This window comes from Mesoplodon bidens, assembly GCF_964165515.1.
Source record: "Mesoplodon bidens genome assembly, chromosome: 2".
NCBI classification, from domain to species: Eukaryota; Metazoa; Chordata; class Mammalia; order Artiodactyla; family Ziphiidae; genus Mesoplodon; species Mesoplodon bidens.
The window spans coordinates 35,965,976-35,992,714 of NC_138177.1; the positions used below are offsets into that span (position 1 = coordinate 35,965,976).

Here is a 26,739-nt window from a genome sequence, read left to right on the forward strand (position 1 = left end):
GTAGAGTGTTCTGCCTATGTTTTCCTCTAAGAGTTTGATAGTTTCTGGCCTTACATTTAGGTCTTTAATCCATTTTGAGTTTATTTTTGTGTATGGTGTTAGGGAGTGTTCTAATTTCATACTTTTACATGTAGCTGTCCAGTTTTCCCAGCACCACTGGCAGGCAGATTCCTAACCACTGAGCCACCAGGGAAGACCTGGAAGGTGGATTCTTAACCACTGGACCACCAGGGAAGTCCCTGACTTCTGTTACCATGACTGCAACAGTAATTTAGTGTAAATAAAAATGCTCTAGCTTTATTCAGTGCAGGGCTCTAAATCTCTAGCTTCAACACTTTCTTTTGTCCAAACACTGAGGGATACGATGGTTAGACTTGGAAGTCTGACTATGGAGTCAGATAGTAAGAAATCAGGGTTCTAGATACTGGAAATGATCACTTCAATCCATCACCAAGCCACATATCAACAAGCTTAATCACAAAAGGTTTTTGAGGGAAAGAAGTTGAAGTAACCAATATCACTGAAGCATTGCAGACCTATCTGTATTGGCGGTTGATTTGCCAGGTAACATGGCTGTTCCTCAGTTTTCTCACCTGTTAAACAGGAGGCAGGATGAGATTCTCTCTAAGGTTACTTCCTGTTGTGAAATACTATTACTCTAAATAACAGTTTAGAGAAATTTACAAAACGCGTCCTCATACCTCTTGATAAACCCAAACAATACAGAAAACAAAAATGTCCCCTTGTAGACCCGTCCCTTTGTGCCAAGTAGGGAGAAACGGGGGACAAACACTAAACAACACCCCCCCCCAAAAGGAGTTAAAAAAAAAACAACGCAATGTATACTTATGGAACCCTTGCTAGGTTTTATGCAGCCATGTTCAAGAAACATTGTTGGAGACCTACTATGTGCAAGACACTGTTTAAGTTGTTAGTTTTCAATTTTAAAATTATAATTATTATTTTTCAAGCAACCCAAATCTGAACTGGTGAATATTGCCTTGGGTGGGCATAAAATTAAACCCAAGGTCAAGGGAGACAGTCTACAGATAGACCAAAAATAAAACTCAAGTGACATCATTAGAGACTTCGGTAAAAAAGCCAACATATTGCAGAAAGATCGAAGGCAAAAAAAGAGAAACATGTTTGGTTAATACTAGGCTTTTGAGCATTTCATGTGCTTGCGAGGCCCGTCCATCCATCCACACCACACTTCTTAACCATGCTATTCTAAACCGATGACAAATCCAGCTTTAGCGCGGACAGGTCGCAGAGCACTGTCCCACACAATCCCATAATCCCAGACCCCGCTGCCAACTCTCCTCTCTGGGAAGGAAGGAAGCGTTTCCCCTAGGGTGACTGTAAAATAAAGCAGCATCTCCAATCTCTCCGTCCAATGAGAAAGAAATGTTGGTCCAAATAAATAAAGACATAAATGTATACATACAAGAAAAAGGGTGGGAAAAGGGGAAAGGGAAGCTCTTTTCCTTTCTTTTTAAATTTCCCGCACCCCTTTTCCACCCCGCCTCTCCACGCCGGCTCCACTTCAAGAAGCAGCTCGGAAGACTGGTAGACCGGGAAACGCACTGCAGGGCGGTGGTGCAGAGGGTATTTGGAAAGTAGGCGGGACTGGCTGGATGAATAACTCGGGGTCCGATTTTTCCTGCCTTCGGCGGCAGTTCCTCCTCCGCTTCGTTACTCTACTGCACACGCGGCTTGGCTCTCGGCCCTCGATTACTCCGGCCTATCACCCTGGGATGCCGCCTGCCGCCGCCACAACCGCGGCTGCCGGGCTTGTGGGATCCGCCGCGGAGTCGGAGCCGGACCCCGAGCAGCGGCGAGAGCCTTGGCCTGAGAGTTAGAGGGGCGGGCCGGCTCATTCCTGGGGTGGGTGCCGAGGACTGGCGGGCGAGAACCCGGGGCCACCGCCCCCCTCGCCCCCCCACCCAGGGGTGAGGGAGTGGACACTCGGAGCCCCTGAGGAGGCGGCGGCGGCGGCGGGAGCCGGTCAAAGGGGGCGGCCCCTGGCGGCGACGCCCCCAGCCCAGCCCTGCCTGGCCCCACTCCATCCCCAGCCCCGGCCCGATCGGCCCGCGGGTGACGCCGGCTGGGGCACAGAAAGGCGGCTCCGAGGGGGCGGGCGGGCGCGCCGCCCCTCCCGGGTCCTTCCACGTCCCCTCCCGGGAGGGACCCATACCTGAGCCCGGACCCACCCCCACCCGGGGCCACGCTGGATCCGCCTCCCGGGCTGGGTCCCGCCCGCCGGCTGCAGGTGGGCAGCAGCGCCCGAGCCGCGGGCAGTGGGCGGCGGGGAAGGAGGTGAGCCGCGTCCGAGCCGGCTGCCGCTCGGGTCCTTGCCCCCGCAGCTGCGCTCTCCTCCTCCCCTTCCCACAGGCAGGGCGCGGAGCCGCCGCCCGCCCCGCCGCCGCCGCCGCCGCCTCGTCCCTCAGGGGCACCATGGAGCTCTCCCTGTCGTCCGGAGGAGCCGCGGAGGCGCTCTCCTGGCCGGAGATGTTCCCGGGACTGGAGTCCGACTCGCCGCTCCCCCCGGAGGAGCTGGACGCTGTTGTCCCGGTCAGTGGGGCCGTGGCCGGTGGCATGTTGGATCGGATCCTTCTGGAGTCCGTGTGCCAGCAACAGAGCTGGGTCCGGGTGTATGGTAAGGACCAAAGGCCGTCTTAGAGGCTGATGTTTCATATCTTTGCTCAGGCTGAAATTCATTCCCTGGTCTCAGTCCTGTTCTCAGTCCCCATCCATCCTGGCTCCGTTTCCCACATCCCTTTTGGTTCTGGGGTGCATTTCTGACAAGTTTCTCCAGACTAGTACTTGAGAGATGTGACTCAGTATGGTCTTTGGACCTTTTCTTGTACCTGCAGTAAATTTAAGGTGGAGTTGGGCTGTGTAGACTTAATTCTCAGGTGGTGACTTCAAGGGAAGTGTCAGCTGATCTTCAAGAACACACCGTGAAATCAAATGAATGGCGTTTCATTGCTTTCTCTGGAGTGAGGCAAGGCTGGAAACTAAGATATTATGAAAAAGCTTAGCAGAGGTTAAGATAATAAAATAAAAATCAGAAGCGTTTATTTGGTGGGAACAGTCTAATTCTATAACCTGTTTCTGAACCTCACTCTCCAAAGGCAAGCATTTAGTCCAAGGGGTGTGGATTGTTTCGGATTGTACTATTGTTTCTGGTGCTCTTTGTAAAGTGACTGGTTTGCTACTCAGCAAGTTAAAAAGTGATGAACACACTAAAACTTTCCCTTTCTGCATTCCTAGTAACCACCTCTTTAATTAAAACTGAATGATGAGATTCTATTAGGGCGAGCCTTGTGGCAGCATTAAAACCATGCTGGTTTTGAAAACCCATAGCCCAAGGATTTATAGCCTGGCATTCAGGACTGAGCTGTGGCTTTCCAAAATATTGAAACGTCAAGGTGTTTATCACTTAGCTCACAGGACTATAAAAGACATTAGTAATGTGGCTGAGTATAAGATGGCAAATTAGAAGCTCCTGAGATCAACACAATGTCAAGATGTTATCCTGCAGTCATGTGCATCTAATACTGTTAGTGATCAAGTACATTATGTTTTTTTGTTTTTTGTTTTCATCCTGAACAGGGTATGTGTTTAGTATTCAAGAGTGGCTGTGACTTTGAGGTTGTCTTCCTGGATAGTTCAGTTGATTTCAAGACTTTAAAGTCTATCACCATGAGAAAGATCATAGAACTGGGAGTCCAGAGATCTGAATTTTTGTCTCAGTTCTTCCACTAAATGGCTATGTGCTTTGGAGCAGAGCAGGTCACTTTTTTGATGTCTCATTCCTCTTCTGTAAGATGAGTGAATTAGATTAAATAATCTCTTAATGGTCCTTGTAGTTCTAAAAATATATCAATTTTTATAACCAATTCTTAATTGTATTTTGCTGGATGTTTATAAATGTTTCTTGATGTTATTTTAATTAACTGAAAGAATTAAAGCAAAGAAGTGGGAGATGATGCAAGGTCACCCAGTTCATTCTCAGCAGATTAAAAACTTTAGTGCCTGATTTTTCCACCCACCTGCTGTTCCTACTTAGCCGATGGTTTATATTATAACAAAGGTCGGTGGGAATCTGAAATTGAGCTTGAATTAGAGTATATTGTGGTTACAACTTTTTCCTATTCTATCCTTCCTGTCCTTATACACTTCTTTTGTATGTTGTTTTTTATATGAAGTTAGAGATAAGGCCTTGTTACTGCAAGAATATGTATATATGACAATTCAGTATTTCAGTGTCAAACTATTCTGTCTGGATTTTCTAGACCTAGTGTTAACTACCTTCTTTGCATATAACCCATAAAACTATGTGCTTGTTTTTGTAGTCCATTCCTAGGGCTAGGTTTGTATGTATATTCTTAAATATATATGTATATTCTCTCTCACACACACATATATAGTGTGCATTTCAAAGCCAATTTTCAGACTTTCTACTGCATTGTAACTTTTTTGTCTTCCCTATCAATTAACCAGAAGTTTTTATTTACTGTTTAGTACTGCTACTTTCCTTCCTCTAAGGCAGCTCATCTTGGGTACTACTTTATTGTCTTTAGTTTGATGTAAATATTCCAAAACTATCTGAATGACTCTTGGCTCTTCTATGTCCTTAGCTAGTTTTTAAGTTGCCTGTTGTATAGCTCTTTGAAAAGCTTTGAAGTAAAAAAAATAGAATGTAGAAAATCAATTTGGAAAACAGTTCGTTTTGGTTTTCTTGTTTATTTGTTTTGTGTGTTCAAAATCCTGATTGTTTTGTAACATCAAGGTTCTTTTACACAATTGAAAGAGACTTTGATGAGTGTACTCAAATGTTTTTTAAAGAAATCCAGAAACTAGTCTAGAGCATGCAACTGGGGGCTGAGAACCTGGGTTTTCATTCTGGCCTTGCCACAAATTGTTGTTTAACTTTGGGCAAGTAATTTTAAGTCCGTGGGTCTAGGTTTCTACATAAAATGCGGAATCTGGAGTAATTGTATCTATGGTACATTTTGGTTTGAGTTTTCTGATTCTATGGCCTACCCTATTATTTAACCTACAACTTTGCCTCCCAAATCCACCCTGACTCTTGGGGCCAGGCATCAAGCAAGCCTTTAATACATTTAAATCATGACTATCAGGATTCTGGGGAGCACTTTTATCAAAAGGTCAATGAACTGAGTTTTGAAAAAAGGAATGTTGAGGGCAGATGTATATTTGTTTGGAATGTTTTCACAAGATAGGAAGGTGGGAATGGGGATCTCAGATCTAGCTCATTCAGTTTTGAGACCTAACCTAGAATAGACCTGTGGGTTTTAAAGATAAGATGCAAAGTAAGGAGCTGTATTAAGTGCTCCTGGCTTCTGGCTATGGTTTATATCCTCTTCAATATACTTAAGGTTTGAAATAAGTATGCAAACAAACAAGAAGAATAGAAGTAACCCCTCTCCCCAAATATCTTAATCGAAAGTTTTATTTTATTCATTTACTTACAGAAACTTTTGGAAATAATATTTTATTAGTTTGCCTCACAAAATTTGAAGACTGGGCACTGTTTTGAGTTTGCTACTGATAGGTCTGGCTCTTTGGTGGATTATACCTATATTCAGAGTTTTGTGTATTGTCATGATTGCAAACTTTTTGGAATATGTCCAGAGCTTTATAATTTGTAGACCTATATTTAGAACACAAACAAATGCACATTTTTGAGACACAGCCAAGAGAAAATAGTTATGCTGTGCTATTCTTCATTTTCTTTTAGTTGTATGTTTTATTCCAATATTATTATAAGTTGTGCCCATGCCTGTCAAGCCTATAATATTTTTGACACCAGGGAATCTGTCTTGTTTATCTCTGTATTCCTATCTTGCCACTCCCTTCATTGTCACAGTGTCTAGCAGATCGATACCTCCCCCATGGTAAGTCAGTATGTGGTGAATGTTGATCCATCTGTCCTTTGACCATCCAGATCTCAACCTGACTGACTGTATGGGTGGTAGAGTAGCTTAAACAAAGGCATGCCACAAACAGCTAAATATGGATGCAGAATCCAAGAGCATCAAATGCAGAACATTTTTCAGATATTTATAGCCTCAAAGTGAAGTCAATTGGCTGAAAAAGCTCAGCAGCCCAGCAAAAGGAAACGGGAGCGGCAAAGCCAGCCTCACTGTCTCTGCTTTCTGGTAAACAATGAGGACGTTAAAATTAACTACTTTACCATGAATGGATGGTGAGTGAAGGGCACTATTTGGGGGAAATTAAAAATACCAATCTCCAGCAGTGCCCGCATTGGAGCTCTGCACCCATCAGTACAACAGATCTGCAGGTGTATGCACAGATGTGCTTTTAAATAGGTAGAGGGGAAATATAGTTCTCATGATGAAGTGATCACCAAGAAACCATATTGTTTTTAATTTTAATAGTATGGGCAGGACTTATCTGAAATATTCAGTTAATAAAATAGTATCAACATTATTGCCTACCATTAAGCTAATATATAGCTCATTGTTTATTAATGATTGATAGGGACCTCCTGGAAACTTTCTAAAGGCTTGTACTATTTCAGCAAGCAGAAGAAAAAGGGAATTAATCATACTGCATCAAATATAATATAATTCTAGAAATATGGCAATGGGAATTTGGTAAGAATTTCTCATGAACTGGTTATGAGTTGATGGGGGCAGAAGTCTTATCTGGTTGTAGTAAGTAATATTGCTTATACTTCATAAATTAAAACAAAGGATGATTTAATTAAAGAAGTATATTTTATTGCATTTTTAGAGAACATGTTTCTATGTTTACTTAAAATGTTGCAACCAGTAACCAGTCCAGGAAGTTATTTTATTGTGGTCCAGTATGAATTAGTTATGACTAACTCACTGGCCTTATACAGAATGTTCTTAGCATAATTCACTTTGAATATTCTCAGCAACTCATTCTTTTTAAAAAAAAATACTTATTATTATTATTATTATTTGCTGTACACGGGCCTCTCACTGCTGTGGCCTCTCCCGTTGCGGAGCATAGGCTCCGGACACGCAGGCCCAGCAGCCATGGCTCGCGGGCCCAGCCGCTCCGCGGCATGTGGGATCCTCCCGGACCGGGGCACGAACCCGTGTCCCCTGCATCGGCAGGCAGACTCTCAACCACTGCGCCACCAGGGAAGCCCCGTAATACTTATTATTTTTTAAATTAATTAATTAATTTTATTTTTGGCTGCATTGGGTCTTCGTTACTGCACATGGGCTTTCTCTAGTTGCGGCGAGCGGGGGCTACTCTTCGCTGCGGTGCGTGGGCTTCTCATTGCGGTGGCTTCTCTTGTTGCGGAGCACGGGCTCTAGGCGTGCGGGCTTCAGTAGTTGTAGCACATGGTCTTCGGTAGTTGTGGCTCGCAGGCTTTAGAGTGCAGGCTCAGTAGTTGTGGCACACGGGCTTAGTTGCTCCGCGGCATGTGGGATCTTCCCAGACCAGGGCGTGAACCCATGTCCCCTGCATTGGCAGGCGGATTCTTAACCACTGTGTCACCAGGGAAGTTCCTCAAATCACTCATTCTTACACGTCTTACATATGCACCCCATGACTCCTGTTTTGTGGTAACATGTAGATAAATGAAATTGCTCAACCAAGACTAAAACTTTTATGTGCTCTATCTAATTGATTGCCAGAAGAAAATCAGTGACTTTGTATTCAGTATATCCCAAAACATGTTCATGTTACTTAAGTGTTTTAATTTCCTCAAATACTATTAATTGAACTTTTACAAATGAGCATTAATGCTTTAGGAATCCTTGGGATCTTAAGCTTGAGCTCAGTACTCAAGAATGGGGACTTCCCTGGTGGCCCAGTGGCTAAGGCTTCAGGCTCCCAATGCAGGGGGCCCAGGTTTAGTCCCTGGTCAGGGAACTAGGTTCTGCACTCCACAACTAAAGATCCCACATGTGGCAACTAAGACCCAGCACAGCCAAATAAATAAGTAAATCTTTTAAAAAAGTATTTAAGCCCATTCATTTAAAAAACATACTCAAGGATGAGGCATTGACTTTTTTTTTTTTTTTTTTTTTTTTTTTTTTTTTGCTGTACGCGGGCCTCTCACTGCTGTGGCCTCTCCCGTTGCGGAGCACAGGCTCCGGACACACAGGCTCCGCGGCCATGGCTCGCGGGCCCAGCCGCTCCGCGGCATGTGGGATCTTCCGGGATAGGGGCACGAACCCGTGTCCCCTGCATCGGCAGGCGGACTCTCAACCACTGCGCCACCAGGGAAGCCCGAGGCATTGACTTTGAGTGTTGACACAACATTTTCCCATAATCTCCAATACATTTTATACACAGTGGGAGTAGACAGTTCTCCACTGAAATTAAAGAGAACTTCCAAGAAGGCCTAGGTATATACTGTTTATTTTAAATTATATTGATTTCAAATAGCCCTCCTTTTTTTCCTTCAAGAGAAAATTTATGTATCTCATTTAAATTATGTATTCTACTAATGTCTCAGATGGTGGACAATTTCCTTTACAACATCTTAGTATTTTTCTACCCTCTATCATGTTGGTTTATTGCTATTTCATTTTCAGAGAACGAAAATATTTTTGCAGAATAGAAACTATACATCCACAATCCCTTGTCTAAAACCGTTTGGACTAGAGTGTTTCAAAATTCAAAACTTTTGATTTTAGAAAATATGGTATATATAGTGATATAAACCCCCTAGTGGTGTGTGGAGCAACATCAGTCATGTTAATATTTCTGCAATTAAACAAATGGACATTCATGCTAAGTATGGTATAACACTATACATAGCATGATGTCAGTGCAGGTCAGATTTTACTGCTAGAGAAATTATGAAAAAAGAGCGTTCAGAGCTTTTTGGGTTTAGGAATTGCCGGTAAGGAATTGAGGATCTGTACAAATTCTCTGATGTAAATAATATGAAGTTCTAGAATGCCCCTGTTTATCTGAGAATAGTTTGTTTATAAGGATTGCCTTTATCTTCTTCAGATAATAAGATTCAGTGTATGCACTTTAAAAAATGATGTACAGGGCTTCCCTGGTGGCGCAGTGGTTGAGAGTCTGCCTGCCAATGCAGGGGACACGGGTTTGTGCCCAGGCCTGGGAAGATCCCACATGCCGCGGAGCGGCTGGGCCCGTGAGCCATGGCCGCTGAGCCTGCGCGTCCGGAGCCTGTGCTCTGCAACGGGAGAGGCCACAACAGTGAGAGGCCCAAGTACCGCAAAAAAAAAAAAAAAAAAAAAAAAAAAAGTGATGTACAGTTGTGTCCTATTTATGATGAATGAAATAAATTTTTCTGATTTGCTAAGGAAAAGAAAAGGGATTCATATGACAAAGTAGGCTTTACTGAGATTACTGAGGAAATGGTAGCAAGGCAGTGGTTTCTTACACTTTGTTTTATTAGAAAGAAGGATAAGGTAAATTGAAGTGGAGGGTTTATGTAATTGTTTTTAGCAGTTGCTCTCTGGAGTAGCACAAAGTGATTTGATTACCTTTTAAGTAGGTGAACCACAGAAAGGCATTGAACTAATGACTGAGTTAATCCAGAAAAAATTCAGCTGTCTGCTCCCTTGTCCCACCCTATTGGAATAACTTTTAAGTAACTAGAGAGGTGTTCAGTCTTGTTAACCAGGAGGAGGAGTTTGAAGTGTGCTGAGGGCACTCCGCCCTTGGCAGAGGGATAATTGCTCTCTGATGTTTGTTTCTTCCCAAAGGCTATCAAGTGCTTCTCAAGACCTGTTGGTAGAGAACCTTTTACAAGTTTAATGTAGCTGGTTTTCTTGTGGAAGGCAGCCATCGAGAAGTACATGATATGTAAATAGTAGGGAAAAAAAGATGTCCTGAGGCCCAGCTCAATGGCGTTAGAGGGAATATGGTAAACAAAAGAAATAAAAATTGAGCCCTTGAAAGCATGACAAAACTTTATTTGCTGCCCTGTGACTTAGAAGTTATCATCTTCCTATCTCTATCAGCAGGGTTCAGGTGTTAGGAGTCTTGAGTTTTACCTTCCCTTACTCAGTGTAGTTACATTAATTGGTTGTCTGTGGCCACTTTGCTCATAAGGGTCCAGTTTAGATCCTGATTACATTCTTATTCCCCCATAAATTGTCTTCAACTTGGCTCAAGTTCTGTTCATGTTGTGTCATTTACAGTAGGCTTTCTAAAAGTATCCCCTCCCTGCTCCTAAGTCTAAGACATTGGTAGTACTTGCAGATACTGTTTGGGAGAGTGAAAATTTAGAGAGGAAAAATTTAACGTAAGGCAAGAAAACAAAGTTCAGAAGAATAGTGTGAAGAGTTAAAAAGTGTAGAAAGTTGATAGTCCTCTAAATATTTTTCAAAAGAATCCTTTAAGTTTCCTCATTAAGTAAACTGACTCATGAAATTTAGCTTATTCCCAAAATTGGAGACAAATTCCACAGTTTGTCAGGATTAGAACTCTTAACCTCAGATTCCTCAGCCTCCTGTTATAGCTTCTAGATCTTACTGCTTTCCCTTAGGGAGATGGCCTTTCAAAGCTGAAGGTCAGTGAGAAATACCAGATTGTTAGTTTCACAGTCTTTAAGGGAAATGCTGGAAGTACCATTACCTAGGTAACAGAAAACAAAAATGGTCAAAACATCCAGAAAGTAGGAGGATGAGAATAATCTCATAGTGATCCTTAAGAGGTAGATTAGAGGACAGATTAGATCTTTTCCTAAATTCTTTATTCTGCCATTGGAGGGATGTTTTGAGGGATGTTTTGAGGGATGTTTCATTTATGATCCTTAGAATCCTGGGTAATCCTTAGTAGCTTTATACCTCCCTTTTAATTTCTAACCTCTCTGATTCATATTATTAAAAATTTAATACTATTTTCCTAATTATGAATGTAATCCATGCTTAATGTAAAGAATTCGAATTATAGGAAAAGCCAAAGAAAATTAAAATCAGCTATAATTCTACCTCTTAGAGATAATTCTTCCTTTAATATTTTACTTTATTCCAGTTTTTTCTGTGTACAGATATATTTGTTTGTACATATTTGGTATCATACTGCATCTATTTTATATCCTGCCTTTTTCTAATAGCATATTTTCTTATGGCTTTGAGAATGTTTAAAATTTTTTCAAATATATTTTTATTTTTAAATGTAATTTTAAAAATAGGAAATACATTTCCTTCTTTCAGAATTCAAAAGGTATAAAAGGATATGCCATGAGGTCTCTCTCACCCCTCCTCCCCACCCCTCACTTGCCATCTGGCAGGCAATCATTTCCCTCCCACACAATGATTAAATGTTGGAAATTTTTGTGTATCCTTCCATACCTATTCCAGGCATATAGAAATAGATAGATAGATAGGTAAAAACTCTGCCAAGAGTGGGATCCAAGAAATTTAGTTTAAAAAAATTCAGGGTTTGGGAATTCCTTGGTGGTCCAGTGGTTAGGACTCTGTACTTTCATTGCTGAGGTCACAGGTTCAATCCCTGGTCAGGGAACTAAGATCCCGCATGGCCAAAAAAAAAAAAAAAAAAGCTGGGTCATTTTTTTGTGAGGTTAATGAAATGACTGGAACAAACCCCCAAAGGAAGTTGGTTGGGTGTTCTGGGGGTCTGGAGCCAGTTGTTGTTAACTGCTTAGTATCTGAATTGATAGTATCATATTTTTTACTGTATATATGCTTTTTTCTCCTTTTTTACAGAATTGTTAACCCATTATAGGAATTGATCTGGAGTTTGTGTTATTCCTCCCTCACATCTCCCCTCCACACACACTTATTAATATATCTTGGGTATATTTTCGTGTCCATTTGTAAAGTGGTTCCTCATTCTTTTTATGGCTGCATGATGCTTGGATGAATCATAATTTATTAAACCAATCCCCACATTTTGCTGGTGCAAGTGATAGTGCATGAATAATCTTGGATATAAGCCATTTTGCTTGTGTATATCTATAACTAAAATTCATGGAATTGCTAGGTCAAAGATAGGTATATTTGTAATTTTGAAAGATATTCCCAAATTGCTCTTCTTAGGGGTTGTACCTATTTATATTTCTCCAGCAAGGTATGAGAGTGCCAATCTCCCCGTACATAGGGAATTATCAAGGATTTTTAATGTGACAATCTAAAAGGTAAAAATTAGTCTTAGTTTAATTTTAATTTTTAAAATCTTACATTACGTGTGATTGAGTATCTTACAGAGCCATTTAAATACACCCTTTTTTGTGACTGTACATATCTTTTGCCCATTTTTATTGGGTTGTTGGATCTTTTTCTTAGTGATTTGCAGGAACTCTTAGTATATTAAGAGCCCTTTGTCTGCCATGAGTTGCCGGTATTTTCATTTATCTTTTTTTTTTCTTTTCCTCTATGAGGAAATGATTTTTATGCAGTTGAATGTATCAATCTTCTTCTTTTTTTTTTTTTTGCCACACTGCGTGGCATGCAGGATCTCAGTTCCCTGACCAGGGATTGAACCCGTGTTCCTGCAGTGGAAGCGCGGACTCTTAACCACTGGACTGCCAAGGAAATCCCGAATGTATCAATCTTATGGCTTTTTGGTTTTATGTCCTAGTTAGAATGGCCTTTCCTATTCTGAGGTTATAAAATAATAATGGTTTGTCTAGTACTTTCTTGTTTTTATTTTTACATTTAAACCTTTGATCCATTTAGAATTCATCTTGGTATAAGGTATGAGATATAGACACAATTTCACTTTTAGAAAGATGGCTTTCCAGTTATCCTAGCATCATTTATTGAATAATTAATTTTTTCCCCACTGATTTAAGATGACTCCTTTATCTTTCATTAGATTGCCATATACATTTTGGTTTATTTCACGATTTTCTATTATGTTCTGTTGGTCTGTCTATGTTCATGTGCCAGTATCACACAGCTTTATTACTGAGGTTTATATGAAAATATAATTTGTTAATGACTAATTGAACATAACTGATTTAACCATTATCCTATTTTAAACATTAACATTTTTCAAAAATTTTATATTAGCAGTCTATTGATTCTCTTTATGCATCAGTCTTTGAACTTCTGAGTGTTTCCTTAGGCTGAATTCCTATAAGAGTATGTTTTTAAAGGCCTGAGACTTAGTGCCAAATTTGTGTGACGTTCCTGGAAAGCAGTTCTTGCCACGAGTATATGAAAGTATAGCTCATAATTTTAAGTCCTACTTCTGTATTGCTACTTTCAACATATTGAAGTATGTTTGCATAGATTTCATGTAGTGCCTTAAACGTTATTTAGCACATGTTAAATGTGCTCAGAGTTCTAATGTTTATAAGACTGACCTTCAAAACTGAGTGTTTTCCTCAATGGTACTCCTTTTGATTAATGGCATATTTCCAGGTGAATGAGGGGAGCATGAGTATAGAGTCAAAGCAGTTGGTCTGCTAAAGGTCAAATCCACGACCATGGCCTTATTTATACTACGTTAGACTCTCCAACTGAAATGACCTGACACAGATACATAATGTTCTAGATACTCTAAGAAGAACATAGTTGGTGGCTTTCATCTCAGCTGATCGTGTCCTCCTTCTACTCTTTGTTTCTCAGAGTATTAGAAGGAATTGACATCAGTGATTTGAATATAGGTTCATTTCGTTTTAGCTGGATGAATGACTGAGGTGTATACCTTATATAGCACTGTGTTAATGCTGAGTTTTTAGCATGGGATTCACTTAGGTATGTTCTAGGGAAGTTTATAATGTCAAAGCCAAATTTGAGGAATGGCAACAAGAACTAACATTAATGACAAAAGTAATTTAAAATATTTTCTTCAAAAAAAAGGAAAGGAATAGGAATTGTTTTGAAAAAGCATAGTTTGTATAGACCATTAACCAGTTAACCAAATTTTCTTTTTTTTTTTAAGGACAATTTTTTTTAGAGCAGATGTAGTTTCACAGCAAAATGAGAGGAAGATAGCAGATTTCCCATATATCCCCGGTTCCCACACATACATAGCCTCCCCCATTATCAACATCCCCAATCAGACTGGCACATTTATTACAGTTGATGAACCTACATTAACACATCATTTTTTTTTTTTTTTTTTTTTTTTTTTTTGCGGTACGCGGGCCTCTCACTGTTGTGGCCTCTCCCGTTGCGGAGCACAGGCTCTGGACGCGCAGGCTCAGTGGCCATGGCTCACGGGCCCAGCCACTCCGCGGCATGTGGGATCTTCCCGGACCGGGGCACGAACCCGTGTACCCTGCATCGGCAGGCGGACTCTCAACCACTGTGCCACCAGGGAAGCCCAACACATCATTTTTATCCAAAGTCTACATTAGGGTTTACTCTTGGTGTTGTACATTCTCTGGGTTTGGACAAATGTAAAATGACAGGCATCCACCATTATGGATCATACAGAGTATTTTCACTGCTTTAAAAACCCTCTGTGCTCTGTCTGTTCATCTCTTCTTACCCACTACCCCGCTAACCCCTGGAAACCACTGATGTTTTTACTGCCTCCGTAGTTTTGCCTTTTTCAAAATGCTATATAGTTGAAATCATACCCAAATTTTCTTTTATCCATTAATCATTTGTTTAGCATGTAATAGGAGCACACTTAGAAAGGAACAAAGTAGTTTAACTTTTAATAGTGACATAGAGCAGTTTGAGTGAAATGAAGAATCCTGTATCCAGTTAATATTGTGGAAGTTTGTAGGAGATTTTGTTTGATTTAAATTTGGGCAGGATATACTATATAAGTATCTTGTTCCCATGATTTCCTTAGGCTTGACTCTGTACAATTTTCTATGTATTTGTAAATTTCAAGAATACCCCCGAGTGAGGAAACCCAAGGTCTTTCTAGTGCACGTTCCTATTTTGAAATGGGTCGGTTTTGCCAAGTGGTTGGTGATTAGCCTGTATCAATGAACCTGAAAAAGATGCCCAGCATAGTAGCTACCAACTAAGAAAAGACACGGTTCAAACCTAAAAAATGACTCTACTTTTAGTATTTTCTGGCTTCATAAAGACTTCATAGTAGTTTTCATTTTTAGAGAAATGAAGATTTATTTGCTTTTTTTTGAATCTTGTTTGATAACATGGTTAAGAAAGAACAATATCATATGTGGTGATTCCTACTGAAATAGAAAGATTCTCTAGAGGATTTAATATGGCCATATTTCTTGTTGTTTTATTCAGGCCAGAAAGTCCTAAGTCATTCTTTTTCAAGCACCCCCTAAATCAGTTTGAGGAAATTTTTAGTTACTTGCACTTTAGGTTATGTTTTTTTTTTGTTTGTTTGTTTGTTTTTTTTAGGTTATGTTTTTGATGTACATCTTGATTGTCATACCTTGAGAAATAGTCATATTACCTTGTGAAGCCGGTAATCTTTCTTTGCCTGTAGCTTAACTGGCAATGATAATGTTTCGCTTATATAACCAGTAATGTTATTCCATTTACCTGTGAGCATATTCTATAAAATGATACCTTTTTACAAAGTTGCTTTTTTTCCACAGTCTGAAAATACCCTGTATTTTTTTCAATAAATTTATGAAAAATGATAAGTCTTTTCTCCATTTTATTGGGAAGTAATCATGTAAAGTTAGTGGTTTAAAGATTCTTGGTGAAGTTATATTGGAATCTGAGTAAGATTGGAACTGAGTTACAATCCAGTACTTTTTTGGGAAAAATTACCCTCTCTCTATTATCCAAGTTCATAGTTACTGTTTCCAGTTTAATATAGTTGTGTTAAAATATATCACGAGCTATTTTTTATAAATCAAAAAAATATATTTATTTATTTGGTTGTGCTGGGTCTTAGTTGCAGCAGGCGGGCTCCTTAGTTGTGGCTTGAGGGCTCCTTAGTTGTGTCATGTGAACTCTTAGTTGCAGCATGCATGTGGGATCTAGTTCCCTGACCAGGGATTGAACCTGGGCCCACTGCATTGGGAGCATGGATTCTTAACCACTGTGCCACCAGCGAAGTCCCTATCACGAGTTATCAAAGTAGTATTTTTATGCTTTTCTAAGTTCTCTTAGAATTTAGCAGTATGTCTTATCCTAGCTTCTCTGCCTTTTTTGGAGCCATGTAGGTAAGAATGGGTATTGAGTTCTTCATTGGTGAACTGAAGGAATAAAAGTGAGGGTGCTAGAGAGAGTAACCAATTCACTGTACAATTCAGTGACATTAAATATATTCACAAAGTTGTGTAACCCTCACCACTATCTATACCCACTTTTGAGAAACTGCCACTTTTCCACAACATCTGCACCTTTTTACATTCCTACCAGCAATGCACAGGGTTACAATTTCTCCACATCCTTGCCTACACTTGTTATTTTCCTTTCTTTTTTTTTTTTTTTTTTTTGCGGTACTCGGGCCTCTCACTGTTGTGGCCTCTCCTGTTGCGGAGCACAGGCTCCGGACGTGCAGGCTTAGTGGCCATGGCTCACGGGCCTAGCCGCTCCGTGGCATGTGGGATCTTCCTGGACCGGGGCACGAACCCGTGTCCCCTGCATTGGCAGGCGGACTCTCAACCACTGCGCCACCAGGGAAGCCCTCCTTTCTTTTTTGTTAAAGACATCCTAGTCAGTGTGAAGTGATATCTCACTGTGGTTTTTTTTTATTATTAATTATTTTATTTATTTGGCTGCGTCGGGTCTTAGTTGCAGCATGTGGGATCTTCATTGCAGTGCTCAGACTTCTCTCTAGTTGTGGTCTTTGGGCTCCAGAGCACTCTGGCTCCGTAGTTGTGGCACATGGGCTCTGTAGTTGTGGTGCGCAGGCTCCAGAGCGCAAGGGCTTAGTAGTTGTGCCATGTAGGCTCTCTAGTTGTGGCACGTGGGCTCAGTAGTTGTGATGTGCGGGCTTAGTTGCCCCACGGCATGTGGGATCTCAGTTCCCTGACCAGGGATGGAACCCGCATCCCCTGCATTCCCACGAGGGAAGTACCCTTATTGTGGTTTTGATTTTCATTTCCCTCATGATGAGTGATGCTGTGCATCTTTTCATGGGCTTATTGGCCATTTGTATATTTTTCTGGGAGAAATGTCTATTCAAATCCTTCTTTTCTATTAATTCTTAGTAGATATATTTGTATTTTTCAAATTATCAGTGATAAGTGTTAATTATCCTATATAGTAATCTTAACTCTAATAACAGTGACAATCATAAGCATGATTATAACAACAACAATAATGTAAAACTTCTTGGCTGCTTACCATGAGCCAGGCACAGTTCGAGGTTCTTTAGGCCTATTAATTTATTTAATCTTCATAACTACCCTATGAGGTAAATGCTATTATTATCCTCATTTTATAGATGAAGGATCAGAGGCGTAGAGATATAAAGGAACTTGGCCAAAGTTATGGAGCAAGTAAGTGTATAGTGTGAGATTTGAACTCAGGCAGTTCAGTCTTGAGTCTGTGTTCTTAACTACTGTATAATTTCGTTTCTCATAGATAAGAACCTTAAACTGTTATTATAAAAAGCATTCACTGTGATACTTGTTAATTTGAACCTTGAAGTTTACCTATGTGTTTTATACAGCACCATAACTATAAAATAATGACATTTGATGTGCTGGATATGCTTTGGATGTCATGATGTTATTGAACATCTTCATAGAGTTGTCCAAGTTTTATTAACTGTAGACAACATGAGGCAGCTGTATGTGGGTGAGTGGTGTGAATATTTCTATATTTAAAAAAGGTTACACAAAGTCTATTAGTGATCTAAAATTTATGTATTTTTAGCAGTAATACAAAATATAAAAATAGGGTTTTTTCCCCAATAATGCCTTTGTCAGCCTATTATTGATGTTTGACCAAGCCAGTGAGAATACTGAAATTTAAGAGACCACACAATCATAAGAACCATGAATCATATTCATCTGGGGCATAGCTTTATTCTAGGATTTACACTTCAAGTGCCTCTCCCCTTTGATATCAGAAATTCTGAAAAGAGAATCCACTTTCATAGAGCCGGGTAAACCCAAGCATTGATCAGACCTTGGCCATATAAGAGACATTTTAGGATATTTTTAGAATTCACATGTTCTTTTCCAAAAGCCCAGGAACACTGGCCTCTCATCACTCCTGATTTGTTTTCATCTTAGTTCCTCTTGAACCTGGTTATCTTTATGGTGCATATGCTTTGTAGTTTAAACATATCCTAAGGTTTGTATTTCAAGGACTCAGCAACTTAAAGCATGATTTAAACACAGCAAACTATGAATCAGTTCTGAAATTTAACTTTCCTACTAATGAATTGCTGTTCTTCAAAATCTGTGATTCTTTGAGTTATGGGCAGTATAGCAATGGGAAGTGAGTTAATAGTGTTACGTTCTGATCTAATTCATACGTCTTAAAAAATCCAATTTGGTATAATATATTTGACATACAACAAACTACACATATTTAAAGTATAATTTGATATGTTTTGAAATATATAAATAACTATGAAACCATCACCACAATCAAGAAAATGAACGTCTGTTTCCTCTAAAAAGTTTCCTTGCATCCCTTTGTAATCTTCCTGCCCGATCCCCCCCACCGCATCACCAGACAACCACTAAACTGCTTTTTGTCTTTATGGGTTAGTTTGGATTTTCAAGAATTTTATATAAATGAAATCATATAACATACACTTATTTCTAGTCTGGTTTCTTTCATTCAGCACATTTTGAGATTCATCCATGTTGTGGCATGTATCAACAGTTAATTCATTTGTATTATCTAGTAGTATGCCACTGAGTAGATATTCCATGGTTAGTTATCAGTTCACCTTTTGTTGAACATTTGGGTTGTTTCCAGTTTTTTGGCTATGACAAATAAAGCTTCTGTGAACATTTGCGTTCAAGTCTTTGTATAGACATATGCTTTTATTTCTCTTGGGCAGATACCTAAGAGTAGAATGACTGGGTCATATGGTAGGTTTATGTTTAACATTTTAAGAAACTGCCAAACTGTTGTCCTAAGTGCTTGTGTCATTTTACCACCAGCAGGATATGACAGTTCCAGTTTTACTGACTTAGCAACACTTGGTATGGTCAGTCTTTTTAATTTAAGCCCTTGTAGGAGATGTGTAGCAATATCCAAAGTAGTCTTAATTTGCATTTTTCCGATGACTAGTAATGTTGAGCATCTTTTCGTATGCTTATCAGACATTCATCTATCTTCTTTAGTGAAATGTCAAATCAAATCTTTTGTCCATTTTAAAATTGGGTTTGTCAGTGGACAACACTGTATAGCACAGGGAACTGTATTCAGTGTCCTGAATAAACCATAATGGAAAAGAATATAAAAAAGAGTATATATATGTATAACTGAGTCACTTTGCTGTATAGGAGAAATTAACACAACTTTTAAATCAGCTATACTTCAGTAAAAAAATAGATTGGGTGTGTCTTATTGAGTTTATATAAGTTGTTTCTGTATTCTGGATACAAGTCATTAATCAGATATGTGATTTGCAGTTGTTTTTTCCCGTTCTGTGACTTACCTAATCATACTCTTAACACTGTCTTCAAAGAATAGTAGTTCTTAATTTTGATGAATATTTTCTTTTCCTTTTGTGGATTGTGCTTTTCATATTTTACTTAAGAAATTTTTGTCTAGTCCAGGGTTGTAAAGATTTTCTCCTGTGTTTTCTTCTAAAAGTTTTATAATTTCAGGTCTGTGATCCATTTTGATTTTATTTTTGTCTATAGTGCAAAATAAGCATTGAGATTTACTTTTAAAAATATGGATATCTAATTGTTCCTGCACCATTTGTTGAAAAGACTGTTTTTTCTGCACTCAAATGCTTTTGTACCTTTGTTCAAAATCAAATGTACATGGGGGTCTACATCTGGTCTTTGGTATATTGTCTTTCTACTGTCTATCCTGATTCACAAGCATACTATTTTGATTACTATAGATTTCTAGTAAGTTTTGAAGTCAGGTATAAATCCTCTAACTTTGTTTTTCTTTTTTCAAAGTTATTTAAGCTATTCTAGATCATTTCCATGCCTGAATGAATTTTAGACTCAGCTTGTCAATTTTATACAGAAAGCCTGCTGGGATTTTGATTGTTGTTGTGTTGAATCTGTAGATTAATTTGGGGAGAATTAATATTTTAATAATATTAATAACAGTACGTCTCTGTATTTTGTCTTTTAAAATTTTTCTCTGAAAAGCCTTCAGTGTGCAGGTCTTGCACATCTTTTATTAGATTTACTCCTAAGTATATTACAATTTTTGATGATGTTGTAGATAGTATATTAAAAAAATTTAGTTTCTGATTATTTGTTGCTAGTATATAGAACTCTAATAGATTTTTGCATTTTTGTCTTCTATCCTGCAGCCTTGTGAAATTCACTTGTTATTTCTAGTGGGGATATTGTAGATTCTATTAGCTTTTTTATACAGAGGATCATATATAATGTCTGCAGATAAAGAATGTTACTTCTTTTCGGATCAGGATGCCTTTTATTAGCTTTTCTTGCCTGATTACACTGGCTAGAACCTCCAGGATAACGTTTAATAGAAGTGGTGAGAGCAGACATCCTTGCCTTCCTGATCTTAAAAGTAAAGCTTTCAGTCTTTTACTGTTTAAGTGTGATGTTAGCTTTAAGTTTGTTTGTGTTTTTGTAGATGCCCCTTACCATTTTAAGACATCCCTTTCTATTCCTATTCTTGATAGGTTTTTTCAGTCAGGAATGGATGTTGTCAAATGCATTTTCTGCATCTATTGAGATGATCTTATAGTTTTTCTTTTTTAGTCTAATAATATTAATTACAAATTTTTTTTTTTTTTGGCTGTGAGACTTGGGGTATCTTAGTTCCCTGACCAGGGATTGAACCCGGGCCACCACAAGTGAAAGCACCAAGTCCTAACCACTGGACTGCCAGGGAATTCCCTAATTACACTGATTTTTGAGCCTTAAACCAACTTGCTGTTCTTGCATAAACCCTACTTGATCTTGATGTATTATTATCTTTTTATATGTTGCTTGATTTGTTTGATTCGATTTGCTAAAATTATGTTAAAGAATTTTGTATCTATATTCTTGGAGGAATATTGGTGTGTAGTTTTCTTGTGTTATTTCTCTGGCTTAGGTTTTAGAATGTGCTGACATCACAGTATGTGTTGTAAAGTATTTCTTTCTTTTTTGATTTTCTGGAAGAGTTTGTGTAGAATTGGTATTATTTCTTCTTTGTACTTTTGGTACAATTCATCAGAGAAGCCATCTGGACCTGGACTTTTCTTTGTGGGAAGATTTTTTTCACTTCAAATTCAATTTCTTTAATAAATATAAGGTCATTTAGGTTATTCATTTCTTCTTGATGAACTTTTGTTGTTTGTGTCTTTGAAGGATTATGTCCATTTTGTCTAAGTTGTCAAATTTATCAGAATAAAATTGTTTATGATATTTCCTTATCCATTTAATGACTTCAGAATCTTTAATGATGTTACCTCTCTCATTCCTGATATTGTAAATTTGTGTCTTCCCCATTTTATCCTCCATCAGTCTGGTAGGTTTAAGTTTATCAAATTTATTGGTCTAAGAAACAGCTTTTGGTTTCATTGTCTTTTTTCTATTTTTTCTTCTTTATTTCAAATTTTACTGATTTCTTTTCTGATCTTTATTATTTCCTTTCTTCTGTCTACTTTGGGTTTCATTTGTTATCCCTTTGCTAGCTTCTTAATGTAGAAGCTGAGGCCATTGATTTGCAACTTTTCTTCTTTTCTAATAAAGGCATTTCCATGCTGTAAATGTTCCTCTAAGTGCTGCATTAGTTCCATTCCCACACATGTGGGATGTTTCATTTAGTTCAAAATAATTTTTCATTTTTCCTTTGGTATCATCTTTGACTCATGGGCTTATAGAAGTTCATATAGTTTCCAAATATTTGAGGATTTTCCAGGTATCTTTTTGTTACTAATTTCTAATTTGTGGTCAGGATATACTTTGTATGATTTGAATCCTTTTACATTAACTGAGACTTGTTTTATGGCCCAGAATATAGTGTGCACTTAAATGTATATTTTGCTGTCATGGAGTGTAGTTGTTTTATAAATATCTATTAGGTCTAGTTGGTTAATAGTGTTGTGCAAATCTTCTATATTCTTCTTGATTTGCTATCAATTATTGACAGATTTGTTGAAGTCTTTGGTATAATTGTGGATTTGTCTAATTTTCTCTGAAGTTCTATCAGGTTTTTTTTTTTTTTTTTTGGCTGCATTGGGTCTTTGTTGCTGTGTGTGGGCTTTCTCTAGTGGCGGTGAGTGGGGGCTACTCTTCGTTGTGATGCGCGGGCTTCTCATTGAGGTGGCTTCTCTTGTTGCAGAACATGGTCCCTAGGCACACGGGCTTCAGTAGTTGTGGCTCACGGGCTCTAGAGTGCAGGCTCAGTAGTTGTGGCACACGGGCTTCAGTAGTTGTGGCTCACAGGCTCTAGAGTGCAGGCTCAGTAGTTGTGGCACATGGGCTTAGTTGCTCCGTAGCATGTGGGATCTTCCTGGACCAGGGCTGGAACCTGTGTTTGCTGCATTGGCAGGCGGATTCTTTTTTTTTTTTTTTTTAATCTTTAAGATTGTGTTTATTTTTTATTTTTTAAAACATCTTTATTGGAGCATAATAGCTTTACAATGGTGTGTTAGTTTCTGCTTTATAACAGAGTGAATCAGCTATACATATACATATATCCCCATATCTCCTCCCTCTTGCATCTCCCTCCCACCTTCCCTATCCCACCCCTTTAGGTGGTCACAAAGCACTGAGCTGATCTCCCTGTGCTATGTGGCTGCTTCCCACTAGCTATCTGTTTTACGTTTGGTAGTATATATGTCCATGCCACTCTCACTCCGTCCCAGCTTACCCTTCCTTCTCCCCGTGTCCTCAAGTCCATTCTCTATGTTTGCGTCTTTATTCCTGTCCTGCCCCTAGGTTCTTCAGAACCTTTTTTTTTTTTTAGATTCCATATATATGTGCTCGCATACGGTATTTGTTTTTCTCTTTCTGACTTACTTCACTCTGTATGACAAACTCTAGGTCCATCCATGTCACTACAGATAACTCAATTTCATTTCTTTTTATGGCTGAGCAATATTCCATTGTATATATGTGCCACATCTTCTTTATCCATTCATCTGTCGATGGACACTTAGGTTGCTTCCATGTCCTGGCTGTTGTAAATAGAGCTGCAATGAACATTGTGGTACATGACTCTTTTTGAATTATGGTTTTCTCCGGGTATATGCCCAGTAGTGGGATTGCTGGGTCGTATGGTAGTTCTATTTTTAGTTTTTTAAGGAACCTCCATACTGTTTTCCATAGTGGCTGTATCAATTTACATTCCCACCAACAGTGCACGAGGGTTCCCTTTTCTCCACACCCTCTCCAGCATTTATTGTTTGTAGATTTTTTGATGATGGGGCAGGTGGATTCTTAACCACTACACCACCAGGCAAGTTCCTCTATCAGGTTTTGCTTCGCGTATTTTGAAGCTTCGTTATTAGGAGCATAAACATTTAGGTGTGTTATGTCCTCCTGATGAAGACATAATATCATTATGTATTTTATCGTTATGAAATCGTCATCTTTATCACTCGTGATATTCTTTGTTCTGGAATCTATTTTATCTGATTTTAATATAGCCACTCTAGCTTTCTTGTGGCTTGTGTTAGCATGGGATACCTTTTTCCGTCCTTTTACTTCTAACCCACTTGTCTCTTTATAAAGTGGGTTTCATGTAAGCAGCATGTAGTTGAGTCTTGATCTTTTATCCAGTCTTTCAGTTGGGGTATTTGGACTATTTATATTTAATATGATTGTACTTAATTATTTATATTTAATGTGATTGGTTAGGTTTAAATTGAGTGGTTGGGTTTAAATCTATTATCTTACTATTTATGTTTTATTTGTCATCTGTTCTTTTCTCTCTTTTACTCTTTTAATGCTTTTTGAAATAACTGTATCTTTATGGTTCAATTTTCTATTTTGTTTCACTTTAGTGATTGCTTTATAGTTTATAGTATATGTCTTTTAACTTATAATAGTCTACCTTCAAGTGATATTACACTACTTCATGTATAGTATAAGAACCTTATAACATTATACTTATAATTCTTCCTTTCTGGCTTTTGTGCTATTGTTGTCATACATTTTACTTCTACTTATAAACCCCACAAAATATTGTTTTTGCTTCAGTCTTTTAAAAAGATTTACATAATACGGGAAAATAATAATTGTAGTTGTTTCAGACAGAAGGGTAAATCTGGTCCTTGTTAATCTTGACTGATAGAAGTCCCCCCATATCTGGTTTGGACCTGAATGATAACATGTGCTGGAGCAAATTAGCAGTGTTCTTCTTTTCTTTCTGCAGTTTCAAATCTGGTGTTTTCACTTCTTCAAGGAGGTATGACCTTGAGGTGTTGAAGCTTTGACAAGTTGGGTTTCTTTAGTGCCTTATACTTATTTAAAGTCAGTGCTCCAACGAGGTCACTGTATCTCCTTAGTGTAGTGTCACCCATATAGCCATCTGACTCAACACAATAAAAAACCTTCATATCTACTTTAAATTCCTCCAAATATGCTGCAAACTATTAATGGCATAAGCCCTGACTACAAATTTCATAGCACACCTCTTCCTGTAAATGGTGGAGTGGAAGTTGGGAATGTTTACTTGACCTGAATAAATCAATGAAATACTTTTTTTCTTTTCTGAAGGCGCTATTTTTGGCAAGCAAAGTCAGTTTTTCTATGTTTGGACTAAACTTCCTAATCTTCTTACTAGCAGGCAATTAAGCTACTAAATCATGCTTATTATTAGGTCAAAAAATAAAGTAATTTTTGCCAAATAGACAATGGGAAACAAGAATAGGTGGGAATTGGTGAATGGCCAGAATTTGGTGTACAGACGGCTTGCTGTAGTGTAGTCAGGGCAGTGACGTCTATACCTGTTGGTTCACCATACATATTTTGACTGAAAAGAAAATGTATTGACTTAGGAACAAATGTGTATGTTGGCAGGTCTAATTATTTGTGAATCCTGTCCTAATAGTGTTTACAAGTTTAGTCAGGGAGGTAATTATTTATCAAATAAACACAAAATAAATATAAAATTACAATTCTAACAAATACTGTATAAGAAAGTGCACAGGGTCGGTCCTAAGAGTATATAGCTAAATGATCTAATTTAGTTTGGGAGAATAGAGAAGACTTTCTTAACGAAGTGACTAAGATCTAAGAGGTGAATAAGAGTTAACTAGGTGAGGGGAGTTAGGAGTGGGCAAGTATTCCAGATGAAGAGGGTAGCATGTGCAAAGGTCCTGGTGTTAGTGAGCCTGGCAAGTTTGAGGAACTCGGAATAAAGACAAGAGTGGCTGGGCCACAAATAGTGAGAGGGCACATGGTATAAGATGAGGCTAGAGAAGTAACCATGTGTCAATGATTTGGGTCTGGAAGGTAGTGCCTGGTATATTTGCTTTAGAAAAGACCACTCTGCCTTCAGTGTAGAAGATAGGTTGGTGTGGAGCTGGGAGTCCAGTCAGAAGGCTATTGTTGTAGTTTGGGCAGGAGATGATGGTAATTCAGACTATGGAGATGGTGATGGAGAAGAGAGAAGTGGACAGATTTGAGAGACATTTAGTAGGTTAAAATGGGTAAGATTTGGTGAAGGATTAAATATGGGGCATTGAGATATGGAGAAGGATGGGAGGATGTGAAAAGGGTAACTTCTGTTTAATTGTGAATGAATATTGGAGGGATATTGGTACTGTTTAACGAGATACAGTTTTTTGTTTTGTTTTGTTTTTTGGGTTTTTTCCCCCCAGTGAACTGGAGGCATTTTTCTTCCAGGGAAATGTGTATTTTATTTAGGGATGTTTCAAAGTCCTCTTCATCCTTTAGGACCTAGCACAAATATGACTTCTTCCCTGACATCTCTTTGCCTACTTTCCCCCATAGCTAGAAATAACATTTCCCTTCTCTGAACTTATATTAAACTTTGTTTATATTTCTATTATGGAACTTTTCATCATCTAACTTGTATTCTACTTATTTGTGTATGTTTTATTTCCTTTATTGTATTGAAAGCTGCTTATTGAATGGGAATTTTATTCATTTTGATAGTCTCACAGCTAATAGTAACTGTTTCTTTACTGAACTATTCTTTAATGAATTTGATAGTCTCACAACTAACAGTAATATTTCTTTAATACTATCACCTTAGTAAGGTGTGAGTTCCATGAGGAAGTATACTATTTCCGTTAATTAAAGCTCTGTGTACATTAAGATATCTATATACAAGAAGAATTCATTAGGGTAACATAATGGTAGAAAGGTCTTTTATGATTTCATTTTTAGATCATTAGTCATTATTAAACATTACTTTTTTTTTTTTTAATAGTTTTTTTTTTTTTTTTTTTTTTTGCGGTACGCAGGCCTCTCACTGTCTGTGGCGGAGCACAAGCTCCAGACACGCAGGCCCAGTGGCCATGACTCATGGGCCCAGCCGCTCCACGGCATGTGGGGTCTTCCCGGACCAGGGCACGAACCCGTGTCCCCTGCATCGGCAGGCGGACTCCCAACCACTGCGCCACCAGGGAAGCCCTAAACATTACTTTTTTTAAAGAAGGAACTACAGTTAAATCTGCTTTTGCTCAAGGTTTCTTAACAAAATAGGTGATTAATTTAATTCATCAGTCTGCAATTGATGAGCTAAGCATGTTCTTATAAAATACCTAACTTAGTAATTGTTCAAAACATATTCACACATATGTCTCAATCTAATC

At 38.6% G+C, this 26,739-nt stretch overlaps 1 protein-coding gene across 8 annotated transcripts in view; it reads left to right on the forward strand.

Moving 5' to 3' along the window:
* Nucleotides 1–2,014: 2,014 nt before the first annotated feature.
* Nucleotides 2,015–26,739, forward strand: part of RASAL2 (RAS protein activator like 2) — a gene marked incomplete at its 5' end in the record, with an annotated part of 380,591 nt that continues 355,866 nt past the window's right edge. For 7 of the 8 annotated variants that reach the window (XM_081221809.1, XM_081221811.1, XM_081221810.1 and 4 more), the window contains one exon: nucleotides 2,015–2,659. In XM_081221809.1, coding sequence (XP_081077935.1) covers nucleotides 2,458–2,659 — 202 coding nt within the window. The remainder of the gene's footprint in view (nucleotides 2,660–26,739) is intronic. The other variant, XM_081221814.1, reaches the window with a different exon arrangement.